Below are 13,855 nucleotides of genomic sequence, written 5' to 3' on the forward strand. Positions count from 1 at the left end.
TATCTAAACCCACTTACGTTAGAAGTAGGAATGAAACACGGGATGTCTGTGATATGGTTTGTTTCCCTTTGTAGAACCATCGTGAACATTTTTAGACGTCTGACATATAAACGTCCGTTGTCTTCACTGTCTCAGAATAGATCACCCTCTCGTCTCAGGTCCAATAATAACTCAAAACTCTGTCACACCCACCAGTGATTAAAACCTGATCTCTACATACCTGTTGGTTTATGTAAGTGCAGGGTTTTTTCCTCCAGGGTTTTTTCCAAGTCAAACTGTACAGGTGTTTGCCCCCCCCCCCCCCCCCCCCCCACACACACACACACACACACACACACACACACATACCTAGGACACCTGCCCTGACTAAAAACCTAAAACATGTCTTCACATACCAGGAGGTTCCAGAAGCTCAGAGTGACGTGAGGCTAACTCATGAGCTTCTTCCTATTTTCTCTGTACTGGATCATTTACCTCCACCAGTGGGTAGTTTTCCAGTCTGTACATGATTGAATTCATCAAAGAGGAAACTGAAGGGAGGTGGAAATAGTCTGAGGCTACTTTGCAAAACAGGCAGTTAGTAAAATGGATAAACAGTTTATTAAAAATATGGATTAATAGCATTAAACTTCTGTGTCTCCCCTTGTGGAGCAGTTTGTACTCATCCAAATCATCTCCATCGCCCCCTGGTGGTTGGCTGAAATGTAAGTCGTGATTACAGACTCCATTTAAATTTTTCCCCAAATAATGTTTCTGTCTTTTTAAGATAGTTCTTATCACCCTGATGTTTGTTCCGAGTCCTCATGTTTCTGATAGGTTTGGTTTTTATTAGTTAAAGCAGTAAAAAAAGAAAGAAGAAGACTGTTGACAACTGAGACTTTCTCCTATAAAATCCGTCTCTCCCTCCTCCTCCGTGCAGCAGTTGTGTGTTCTTCTTTGTAACGAGCCCGACAGACGTGGAGCTCTGACCCGACATGTTGGAGCAGCGTCCTGCAGAGTAACTCACTCTCCAGATCTCAGCAGTAAATTCTGCAGAGTGAGTAATAATGTTGTGTCGTAACACAGCGTGAAAAAGCCCCAAAGGTATTAAACCAGGAACAAGGTTGTGAAAGTTATAGTAGAGTTCTAAAACCAGTGTAGGCTGAGTTGTTTTGCATTGTCCCCGCGTACAATGGCTGCGTGTGTGACATGGGAACGACACGGACTCATGAGCCCCAGCTCTGGCCCTGGATCTGCCGGGTCAGAGCTGACAGGGCCTCCACAGACCTCGTGCACTCATGTCTACATGGGGCCCTGTGAGCTCTGCATATCAAAAACATTCCCTCCGTGTCTCCTGCGTGTCACCCATTCTCTCTGGGGGGACTTTCTAGGGTGAGAAGAAGACCGTCCATTCTTACTTGTTCTCTGCTGAAAATGAAGGACGGCGGGGGGTTGCCATCGCCCTGGCAATGCAGCTCCACAGCATCCCCCTCTTTGACCAGGCCCCTGGGAGCCTCCTTCCACAGCTCCACCATGGTGGTAGGGTCTAAACACACACACACGCAGACACACACAGACACACAATCAAATTAAGCCGCCTGCTGAAGTCACATAACAAGGCCACTTCCACAGCGTTGACAGCCCAGACTGTGTTTGGCACAATGTCCACACAGAAACAGCTTCAAACAACAATGGACCCACAGAGCAGATGGAAGAGGAAGTAACATTAAAATGCTTTTAGATGATCAGAATTAAAATCATCTGTCCTTTACTGGTTATAACGAAGTTCAAACTAAATAGACCTGATGTGACGTACTCATGTGTGTACCTTTAAGAGCCGGATTAGACGTGTGCACATTGTATAGGATGTCAACGTTTTCAAGACATGTGATGAAATAAGCTGTGATTCGCTGAAATACTCGGAATTTCAAAGCTCAGCTGGTCAGAGGAAGAGGGAGGCAGCCTATATTGGCTATAGTGGTCTTTAAAAAACATGTTTATGGGCAAAGAAACATGATTAAACTGTCAAATGTTTTCATTTCATGTCTTTATCTACTTCAGAGGATGGGAATGAGGATTTTTAAGCTTTTACGGACATTCTGGGACAATTATGGTCGGAAATAAACGCGATGCAAACATCGATCATTCAACCAGCTCCATGACGAGGGCCGACATGACATCGTTATAAAAACAGGCTGATGGTGAACTCACAGTAAACCGTGATGTTGATGGTGTTTGACTCCACTGTCCTGATGGCCCCCGGGACGGAGAAGCTGACCTCACAGGAGAAAAGGGCTTCTCTGTCCTCCTTCACCACCTTGTACTCCAGCGTGCTCTCCACCGAGTACAGGCCTTTGGTCTCCCAGGTCAGGCTCAACACGTTTACATCTGGAGGGTGGAGAAGACAATAAAGACACGTGTGGACCACAGCCTGCAAATGGGCTCAAAGCAGAAATCAACCCTGTGACACATCTGCTGCTCACACTTACTTCCTGGATCTGGCGTCAGTGGCACGTTGTTTCTGTACCAGGTGATGTTGGGTTTGGGAAAGCCGTTCGTCACCTCACATGATGCAACCTGGATGGAGAGTGATTTCAGTCGTTGAGAAAACTTCAGCAGGACACAAGGAACAATATATTTTGTGTTTAACATGGTAAGATATTGGTTAAGCTCAGTATCTAAACCCCACCTTAGACGGCCCCTCTTTGGTCACAGATATTCCCGTGAGGACGCCCTCGATCACCGGAGCCTCAGGCGGAGCTGCGTTAACAAAAATGAAGAGATATCGAATGAGCTCTTTCTTTTTAAACCATCTGAAAAGGTTTTTCTTGTCGGGGACTTTCTTACCGAACACTCTGAGGTAGGTCTTGCCCTCGCCGGCCCCGGCTTCCAACCCGTTGACCTGGCAGAAGAACTCCCTCTCATCAGAGAGCTGGACGTCCCGGATGGTGAGCACAGTCCCCTCAGGGTCTCGAGTCACTTGGAGGCGGCTGGTGTATTCCGTGTTGTTGTCAGCGGCGCTAACGGCATTGGTATCGAAGTAGAAGATCCGCGTCCGTGTGTGGCCGGCGCTTCTCTAAAGGAGACAAACGTCCACTTACACGCAACTCGACATCTTCCACATACCGTGCAGCACTTTTAGAAATGTAAATGTTTTCTATAATTTGATCTGCAATTGTTAATTATCTTCGCAGAGCCACAATCTATCTAATCCCTGAACCCAGAAACTTCAAGTGGGTTTGTAATACGCGTTTTCTTTTTAAGTAATCGCCCAAAATGTATTATATATCAGAGCCGGATGATGCAAAAAACTGAAATAATCTTCTCAACTTTCTTTCTTTCTTTCTATAAATTCACCATTTATTGGTAAAAAAATCATACGAAATGAACAGAGGAGCGTCTGTAAGTGGTAGTTTTATGTTTCATGTATAAGAGTCTAGCTGTTTTAACTCTTGTGGCCAGTGTTTAACCCTCTAGATCTTAATCTCTTCCTAAAATCTGGAGCTTCAACGAGAACCTGAGCTCGGCCTGATGACTTGACTTGTCGACCCCGAGGCAGCAGCCCTGCCAAGCTCGAGAGCAGTCGCACAACTTTACACAGTGTCAGATATTTGCAGTGGCTCCAGACGCACACTCACCACAAACCACTGGGTCACGACGAAGCTGGGCTCAGAGTTGACGTTGGTGAATCTGTACTGGCAGGGGATCTGAGCCGAGTCACTCAGGTACACCTCAAGGCCCGCATGCATGGTCACCTCCACCCTGGCCCAAGCTGGAAAATACAAACACACACAGGCACAGAAATATTAGTCAAGGTCGATTCAAAGCCACAAAACAGGCATTTAACTCAATGCACTCCAGTTCGGCCCCTCGATCGCTGCTCGTTCTAAGATGCATTGTGTTTGGCAGATGTCGCTCTACCCAGGCCAATCTGCAGCCAGACGAAACGCAGAAGAAAAGGCTTCTTGTCCACATGGCATAATTTCACCCACTCTGCCTGGCTGACTGTAACCACAAAACCACATCTTGGCCAGAAAATCCGTTCCCCCGGGGACGATGGGGGGGGAATGCAGCCATGGGAAGCATTGCCAGTTTGACAGTGGGCTGTTGATTCAGAGAGCCAAGAGCTTTCTTATACATGTTGGGCTTGGCTGCTGTTATAAAGGGGGTGGGGGGGGGGCTCGTACAGCGACAAAAGAAAACAAGATGGCACGTAAAAAAGTCGGTTTTCTGGGTTTCATCTGGTTTGGAGTTGCGATGGAGGATGGGGAAGGTCGGTCCGCCTCCTCTCCTCCTACTCTGTCAGGTGGGGATGTTCAGTGGGTTTATTCTGTCATGTGTTATTGACTGTTTCAGTCTTTCTACCTTCTTTATAGCCGAGCTACCACGCCTCTAGTTTCACGTTTGTCTGCAGAACAGAAAGTACAGAGCAGCGGTTGTTTCCATCTCTGTGAGACTTCTGCAACCGAGACTCCCGACTTCTGCAAACCACTTTCTTCTTTTCAAAAACGTCAGTGTTATTTGATTCAGGATTATCGCAGCCCGAGTTTGTTGTGGCTCCACAGGAGGCTGGGATGAGCGTCTTAAATGTTCCTATATGATGGTTGAATAATAAACTGTACTTAAATTAAAACTTAGGGGTGAAGCAAGAGATTTTGTCACAATAGAACGTACTTGGTTTCTTTCCAAACTTTCTTCAACGTACTTTGGCCACTAGGGGTCTCTCAGTCAAAACAATAACAAAAGATTTGTGACATTGTGAAGCATGTGGGATCATGGGATCGCGTCTACCTGACGAGACTCTGGCTTATGCTTTCAGTGTTTCCCCCAGTAAATGTCTCAGTCAAGGTGGTAAGCAGGCGGCGGTGCTGTTGGCGCGCCGCTACGCGCCGCGGCGAAAATTTTTGGGGGTATTTTGCTCAAAGATGCCAGTACGCATGAATGAAATAAACAACTGTTTATTTCAATATAAATAAACAACAGTAGGTACAAATGTTGTGGAAAACATGCAGACACTACAAAATAGGGTTTAAGCCGGTTTTTAAGAAAAATCAAGCTGCCTCGGAAGATGACAGTTTGTGATGTCGGATTCCGTTCAAATTAACCGCCTATTCATTGTGGACGGCAAGAAAAAAAAAGTTTTCGCGCATGCGCACCTGATTCTGTATGATTTAACATGTACGCAAATAAGCATCATTCTTTGTGCCTTTTTTACGTAAATGGTATGCCACATAAGCCTTTACGTTACATATCATTCATGGACCAATTAAAATCGAGATATTACTAGACATTTACGCAGCTTAAGGCCAATGTATGCTACTCCGAGTCCGTTGCGGACTGACGGACGGACGGAGCGGACGGACCCTTTTTGATTTATAGTTCTACGAGCCTTTTTGTTGTGAAAACAATTCACCGCCAGAACAGTAGATGGCGCAACTGAAGTCGAGCTTAGAGAAGCCTACCTCATGAGGTATATAGAAGAAGTCCACGATAGGTTTATTTACGTCCTCCCGGCTCCTCACACACAGTGAACGATGGCAGCTAACAGAAAAAGGATGTTGATGACGCGACAGTTTTTGCTGAATAAAGTGACACCCAGCGGGTCATAATGCTTATGTTATCGTGTCTTAACGCAGCGGTTCCCCGGTCTTGTTTCCAAACTGCGTTGCTAATTCAACAGCTGCAACAGCTTGAAGCTACACGGAGGCAGCTAGCTTCCCCCCAGCTTCCACACACAGTCAGCAGGGACACCCGATACTAACTACTACCGTTAGTTAGTATCGATCTAAAGTGTTTGCTTCTAACCTGACGGTGTTTGAGAAAGAGTGTCATGAGCCGTGGGATTAAAGTCAGCGGGTTTTTGCGCTGTTCCCACCGCAGTTAGCATGGTGGTTAGCCCGCTAGCCACGTTATGAAAGTTCGTTATAACAGTATATGACCGTACACACGTGCCGTAAGTGCTCTAACCAGCCACCGTCAGCCGGACAACGCCGCTGGCTTAACACACTTGTCACATTAATTATAGAGTCGTAGTTGTAATTTTGGTTAATTGTGATGTAGGGAATGGAACAGGAAGTTTCCATTCCGAAATGCTGGCGTTAGCGGACCAATCACAGCCAAGGGCTATCCGTGGGCTCTCCGCCATTTCGACGTGTAGTTAGAAAAAGGAGAGCTGCACGAAAAGCTCTCCGAGGAGCCGCGGAGAGGCACGGAGAGGGCGTTCCACGTTGGAGAAGGCGGTCCTATCTGTCCGTTATGCTGTAGTCCTACATAATGATGAATGCTGTCTTTTATTTTTTAAGTTGAATAGAAGTAGTACTTATTTGAAATCGGCCGTGCGTGCCTGTTTGTTGTTTATTGTTTTTGATTTAACAATATATAGGTTTAGAGAAATCTGGCTTTCAGAACTCAGTGCCTACCCACTCACTGACCTCACCGCACGTCACTGGCGGTAGATTGACAGGTGACTATGATAGACTATGCAACATTATATTCAACCACCAGATGTCGCCGTCTCAATTACACTCAAAAAACTTTATTGGCACGACTAATGTTGTAAACAGTATTACCTGAGTATTATCAATGCCATTTTTTTTTTTTTTCAACTTTTTTTTTTTCAACTTTTTTTTTTTTCAATACATTGGTAGTCAAGGCGGGGCCCTAGTCTTGTTAAGGCGGCCGCCTTAACAAGATAGTGCTGGGGGAAACCCTGGCTTTGTTCACGTTACGCAGCAAGAAGCCAAACAAATCTAGCTGGCTAACTAGCTTGCAATGTGTTTTTCATTTGTCTTACGTTGTTTGTACCGAAGTTATAGCAGAGACAAGTAAAACGGATATGACGCGATTAAAAGTCGAACAAACATAAAACATCCATTTTGGTTAAAATAGGTTTGGTGTTTTTAGCCCTTTTAATGAATGAATTAATGTATTTACTATGAACCAAATTTTAGAATAGTCAAATCCTAAAGGGGCTTAACAAAACAAACATGGGATGCTCCATTTTCTCTTTCAATACAATTAAATGGTTTCCTAAAAAACTAAAAGAGAAACAATTAGCAGGGCCTCAGCGTCCTCGGCCTTGTGTGTTGAGCGTTGGTCGAAACAGACCAAGCATGAAAAGAGCTTTACGAGTCCAGTTGCCACCCTGCTGCCCCCATTCAGCCGGCTGCTCCCCCATCACCCACCCCCAATCATTTTCACAACTCATTTTTTTTTTTCTTTTTCTGCGGGTCCCTCCCTCCTCCTATGTTCAGCCAACCATTTCTTTTAAGACAAGCGGCGCGCCATTGTTCCCCCACCTGGGCAGACCAGACCCCCCCCAGCACACACACACACCCCAGTCAACCAAAATATGCTCTTGCAGAGGTTAAAATCAGTTCATCATGTACCCTGACTGTTGTTTACTGTGGCAAAAGATGAGGTGGGACAACAGGCAGATTATGGCGGCCGCAGAACAAACCATGTTACAGAAGTCAGTGTAAAAAATGTTGTGTCTGTTTGGGGCCGTGCTGCTAACTTTTCAGCTAATCCGATTAGCACCGGGGGGCTGCTGGGGATTTGGCTCCCAAAGCCAACCTGGGACTGGTCTTATCTGTTCCTGTTGTGACTTTATGCTGCACGGACTAAAGCACAAACACACATGACCCATGATCTATGGACCCTGACAACCAGAACCGCTGTCAGAGGGTGTGCGGCTGTGTGCATACAATTTGTGGCTGTCTGCTGTCTGTGTCTGGATGATACAGAGCTAATTCATTCAGGAGCATTTGAATGTGCTGACAGGATCAGGGCTGCAGGACGAGGGACCGAGAAGCTGAGTGGTCAGAGGATGAAACCAGCAGAGACACAGCTCAACAATAACAATTAGATTTCAAATGGAAAGTAAACGTCTGTGCTTCTTTGTTAAAAATGTTAAAGTAACACTTTGTCTGTAATTAAATAAAAAACCAAACTGAAGATTACGGCCATGATGTGATTTGAATTTGCTCCGTTCTTTCACTTTTCTTTCCCCACATCTTTCTGTCCTTTGTGGCTCAGAAATAAATTAGATTTAGTGTTGCCATCTTGCCAAGGACTGAATATCATTTCAACATATAAAAATACTGGTGTCAATTCATCTTCTGATGCCAAAACCAAAATATTTGTCATACCTTCCTTCGATAAAAGCCAAACTTCTACAAAACGATAAAACTTGACGTCTGAACATAAACCTTAACTTTTAATCGAGCACTGTACAACTAATCTATTTCTCCAATATGTTGGTTTATGACATGTGAACCGATGCATTTAAAGTTAAAAACAATCTAAACGAAGATGGAAAATCTACTTTTAGTTTTGTTGATATCTTTATCCTTTATTAAAGTCTATATTAAAGTTGGTTTAGGGTTTACAGTGATTCTTATGAAATGTATTTAATGATACTTCCAATTCCTTTACAGGGGGAGTCTGAGGACGTTAGAGCAGATACAGACAGAATTAACAGAACAAATCATTTCAACAATATGTTTTTTTCTGTCCATTCAGTCGAGGCAGACTCACACAATACAAAAAAGACAAACAACAGACGTACCGAGGCGGCTTCCTCCAGGACAGCCTCTGCATACAGTAGCTCATTATGTGCCTAACACACAGACAATACCCTCAGACGCTAACTCAAGTGGTCACCAGCGAGGGCTTCCCCATTCGATTAGGGCAGTCGGCTTAGGGCCTCTGGTGGATCTACAGCTCTGCCACTGATAAGAGTGCAAATCACCTCTGACACGACAAATCAGCCTCTTTTCCTCAGCCCCTAATCCTCCCCTGCCCGACGAGCCATGAAATGAGGCCGAATGTTTCTGAGAAGTTAAAAAAATAAATCAGGGGAAGCTGATGCGTCAGCTGATTATTTATTAGGAGATGAGAAGATAACAATAGGGAGGTGTGTTAATTGTCGTTTGTTGTAAGTGTCACCATAGAGAACCTGGTGGTTGAGTATGACAGCATGAGGAACAAAGACTTTATGAACATGTAATCTATTCCACATAAACATGCGATTTTAAGGACTCCTGAGACATGAACTCTGGGAGATATCCAGACCCAGTTGTCTGGACTGTGCCTTTCACTTATGAAGAACCCAGGAGAAGATTGTCGGAGTAAAACACTTTCACAACAACAGGAAAATGTCTGGAGCTTTCAGGCGAGTGGGGGCGTGTTGGGTAAAGCAGCAGGAAACTGGGCATTACGTGTAAATTCTGCTCAACTCCGCCGTCAGACCTTATCACCGAAAGCTCTTGAATCTTATCCTTTTTCCAAGTTGACATCATTGTGAAGTTAATCTCACATATTTCAAGAAAAAGTCCAAAACAACTGACCCAGACATTTACCCTCTCACATGAAATCGATCCAGAAAACGTCATGTCTGAAAGCAGCTATAGAAAACCTGGTGTCTGGGGTTTAAATATTGCAACAAGAGGAACAAAGAATTCTCGCAAAAGCAGACACATTGAATTATGTATGTGCCATTCAATTTATTCCACATGCTACATTTTGGGGAGAAATCTAGATTTTTTTTTTCTAGCTGCTTCAGGGAAAATGTAGGAACAGGTCAGCGTGACTCCTGGAGACTCCGTGAACAAAAGTCGTGCGTGGGGCGAGTTTCCCTCTGAGGACGGAGGGTGTGAAAAGCAAGCATGTAACTGTGGATGACAGGGAGGAGGATTTCTCTATACGCAGCCCTGGTGTGTTCCTGAACACCTGGGGGACAATGTGTACTGCCCAACATCAAAGAGCCACTCACACACACACACACACAGACCCACGCTCACACACAGTGAAAGCACACAACCCTACAGTGGAGATGAGAGCGTCTCATCCTACTGATGTTGCTGCTGTTTCAGAAGCAGCATCTGGCACAAATCTCACAGCAGCCGGATCCCTCGGTGACAGGGAGTGGCAGCGAAGGGCCCGGGCTTTATTCTTTCACATAGAGCGATAAGGCAGCGCTGCAAATCTCCTCAAAGGCTCCTCTTTGTGCATCAGTGATCTCCCTCCTTTTCATGCAGTGTACAACCGCTCCAGGTCAGGAGCACGCACACAGGCCCGCCATGATCAATGCTGCTGACTCCTGCTACTCTAAGGAGGTGACATTGACCTTGGGCCAGAACTTGCATTGTGTAAACTCACTGCAGGACACTTGTCACGTTCTTGCACCTTTTTTTTGTATTTTTCTGGCTGCTAACAATTCCCCATGCACCAAGGCGGCTGGAGAAGTGCAGCTGAAGTTGTGTTTGAGAGAAAAATAAGCAATATACTGCAAATCAGCTGCTCATTTGGATTGATCCTAATTGAGTTTATACCTTTTGAAACACTTCTTCCAATGCAAACACTAGTTGGACGAGGCATAAGCCTGCCGTTGTGCTCATGGATATAAAATCTGCCCAAAAACATAACCTGCTTTAAAAAGAAGTTAAACATTTCCTATAATCCTGCACTTTAATTTAACATGACCTGTTTTATAATGTGTGCTTTTGTAAAGTTTCTATATTAAAGCCGGTGAACAAAGGAAGCTGCTAAGCTCAAACCCAAAGAAAATTACCATATCATATGAATTACCTCAGTAAAAGTCTCTGCTGTATTTACCTGTTGGATTTTGATAGTTTTTAAGCACAGGTTGTTGTTGTTGTGGCTAACACAAGACACACCAGTGGTGCGTAGACGAAACAAAAAACATTGCAACATATTGCACTCAGATAAAGTTGATTAAACGTTCAGTTCATTTTAGCTTTGCTGGGCGTAAAACAGATTTTACGTGCATGGACACATTTTGAATTCACTGGTCTTTGGTTTCGGTTATAGATAAACACCAGCAGCAGTTTTCCTTCTGTATTTATTTTTGCAAGTTGTCTAAAATGAACATATTTGCATTATAGTGTCCACAAGATGAAATCTCAGTTTCTGAGTTACTGCTTTCAAGTGATCTGATGAAACTCCCCTGGCATCCTCGCTCAACCTGCATGACTCACAAAAACATGTTGCCGTGTTGGAATGCTTCTCCACTTGTTTTTTTGGGGGGGGGGGGAGGAGGAGGTTCTCTCCATATCTTTCGCCCTCTAACAGTTTGCCAACGTTGGCTTATTTAAAGAATTGCTAATCGTTCCCGCTGGTTAGCAGCTTCTTCAGCAGCTCCATTAATTTTTCATCATCGCACCCGGTGGGTGAGTCTTCATTAAAGGAGCAACATTCATGTTTTATTAATGCTTGTTTCTGATGTTCGGCGGTGAACTGCGGCTTGTTCCTCGGCATCCACTGCTCATCAATAGACCCCCCCGCCCCCCTTCAGAGCTGCTGGGCTCTGGCATGCAGGTTGCTCCACAGCCACAGGATGGCAAATTAAAGGTCAACAGGCTAAACACTGCATCTACATCAAGGGACCTGTGGTTCCTTTAGGTCACAGCAGAACAAAAACAAACTCGTAGAATAAGCCCACGGAAACGGTTAACTTGAAACTCGACCCTACCAGGCTAAAAACATGGAAATACATCGGAAACGGATTATCTAGTTATCCCACTTGCCAAAAAAACAGACCGGATCCAAGAACTGTGGTCATATATCAGTCTATGACCAGAAGGCGGGAGAGACTTAAGTCCCTGAAAGTGGAACAAGTGCAAATGCAGCTTCATAATCCAGAGGAACCACAACCAGGAGGAAACGCTGAGTAGGATTCTGTTTCCATTTCACAAATATCAATTCAAGGATGTTCCGCTTCCTTCCTCTAAATGGATCTGGTATCTATGGACTAAACTCTAACCACGAGTTTGGAACATACATCATACACTGATGAACCGAGCATGCATCAACATGTCAAGTCATCCAACTTTTTGCAGAGAGTAAGCAGAAATTGACATTTCTCGTCAGACGGCTTCAGTGAGTCCTCCTTCGTCTCTTATTAAAAGTGTATGAAAGACGAGGCATTAAGTAAAGAGGGGCCAGGTATGAGTCCTGTTATTCTAGCACTAAAAATAGGAGACCTTTCTCCCAATCAAACCTCTGACGACAGCCCACTGACTTTGCCGCTGCACTCCAACAAAGGCCTTCTTATCCCCGTCCCTGTGGTCATCATCAGAGCGCTGAATATCCTTGAACGCTACAAACCGAGAGCCAACTCAATCAGCTTTCCCTCAGCCATCCAGCAGAAAGGACTGGGCCTGAGGTAATCGCTTCCAGTTCCATTCCCAGAAACTCAACTCGGATAAAAAAAAAGTCACTTTTATAAGCACGCCGGGCCTATAGAATATTATTTTAGCCTCTTTTTTTATAGTTGCACAGAGGACGAGGCTGGACGTGGAGAAAAGGCTGCTGGACAAAATCTAACTGGTTATATGACACATCTCTTTGTGACCCACGATATGTTCTATTTGTATTACCACCAATGCACCATGATTGGGTATTTGCAGGACTCTTGATCAGTACAAGTACAAGAGGAACAACAGCGAGATGAATGGTAAAGAAAAAGTTTTTCAATTTCGAGTTTGAACTACTCACAAACTACTATAAGAAACTTCGGGTACTCCCAAAGTCCACAGATTTGAACGTTGGGTGAATTGCCGGCTTCAAATTGTCTTTAGCTGTGAGTGTGAATTGATGTTTGACCCAGTATGTTGGTCCTGCATTAGACTGGTTTCCTGTCCAGGTACCTGTTGCCCAATGTCCACTGGGATTGGCTCCAACCCTACGACCCTCACTAGATAAGTGCTATAGATAATGGATGGGTTGATGGATGTTCAACAGGAAGAACCTGGTTTACCATCATGTGTTTTGACCATTATTCCCTCTCTAGGTGTATTTCAGCTATTTCTTTCAACACCTGATTAATCTTATCTGTCATTTCCACTTCCTGTCACACCTTTAGCTGCCCACCCACCATCCTCCCATCACCACCGTCACCTTCCACTCAGGATGCTCCATGACATTTAACACCGAGCTTTACTCACTGTGGGGATCCAGTCCTGTCCCTGGAGAGGAGAGGGGGTTGTCCTGTTACGTAAATAGAACAAGCTTTTCAAATGCCCACCTAGCTGAAAAAAAAAATCACTGATCTTGTGTTTGACCTCGACGTGCAAAAGACAAACGCACATATTGTTTTATCTGGAGTAACAAAGTCCCTTTTGTTTTTGCATTAGTACAGAGAATGGGAAGCTTGGGAGTTAATCTTAGATACGAGGTTCGGTTTCTCCTGGGAACAGTTAAGGAGTCGAGCTCTAACTGAAGGTCAACAGATTACACTGTGTGGGTGTTTTCTGTGCATTATGTGCACAAAGGCATGTTGGTAACTCCTCTCCCTTTGACAGGTATTAAGAACTAGCACCCAACAGTGGTAGAGGAGTCCTGAGCTGTGGAGAGAGAGGACCTACACATGAATAACACTTCAGTATGTAAGATCTAATGTATTGCCTCCCACTCAGACCCAGTTCAGACATGACATCAACATTCACAAGCAAAAAGCTTTCAGTAACGGTGTGAACTAGAGTGTGGATACCAACCCGAGCCTGGGGGGACTCGATGGGTCTGGTCCGAACAATGATGTTGAAATGATTTTTGGAGGTTTTGATTTATTTACCCTGCAAGTGCCTGTTATTTTGGAGAAATTAAACTAGTGTTGAGTTGGGCTCGTTACATATCTCAGCTCTGGAAATTGCAATGGCCATTTATTTTCGGGTCACAACACTCTGCAGTAGACAGGGGCTTTCACAGCTTTTCAGTTTTCTGTTTTTATGACATCTAACATGACTCAACGGCTGGAAAAAAAAACCCAAGTGTAAATTAAGTGAAATTGCCTTTTTAGTGTCTCTACCTGCACGTACCCACTAACTTTGGTTCTATACGGCAGCAGAGAGGAAGC

At 44.6% G+C, this 13,855-nt stretch overlaps 1 protein-coding gene across 1 annotated transcript in view; it reads right to left on the reverse strand.

Annotated features, from left to right (window-relative positions):
• Nucleotides 1–13,855, reverse strand: part of mcama (melanoma cell adhesion molecule a) — a 40,845-nt gene that overhangs the window by 7,844 nt on the left and 19,146 nt on the right. The window contains exons 2-7 of the mRNA XM_062407109.1: nt 3,618–3,751; nt 2,827–3,055; nt 2,669–2,739; nt 2,469–2,556; nt 2,191–2,367; nt 1,398–1,525 (exon numbers count right to left, since the gene is read on the reverse strand). Coding sequence (XP_062263093.1) covers nt 1,398–1,525; nt 2,191–2,367; nt 2,469–2,556; nt 2,669–2,739; nt 2,827–3,055; nt 3,618–3,751 — 827 coding nt within the window. The remainder of the gene's footprint in view (nt 1–1,397; nt 1,526–2,190; nt 2,368–2,468; nt 2,557–2,668; nt 2,740–2,826; nt 3,056–3,617; nt 3,752–13,855) is intronic.

The sequence above is a fragment of the Platichthys flesus genome, chromosome 15, assembly GCF_949316205.1.
Source record: "Platichthys flesus chromosome 15, fPlaFle2.1, whole genome shotgun sequence".
NCBI lineage: Eukaryota > Metazoa > Chordata > Actinopteri > Pleuronectiformes > Pleuronectidae > Platichthys > Platichthys flesus.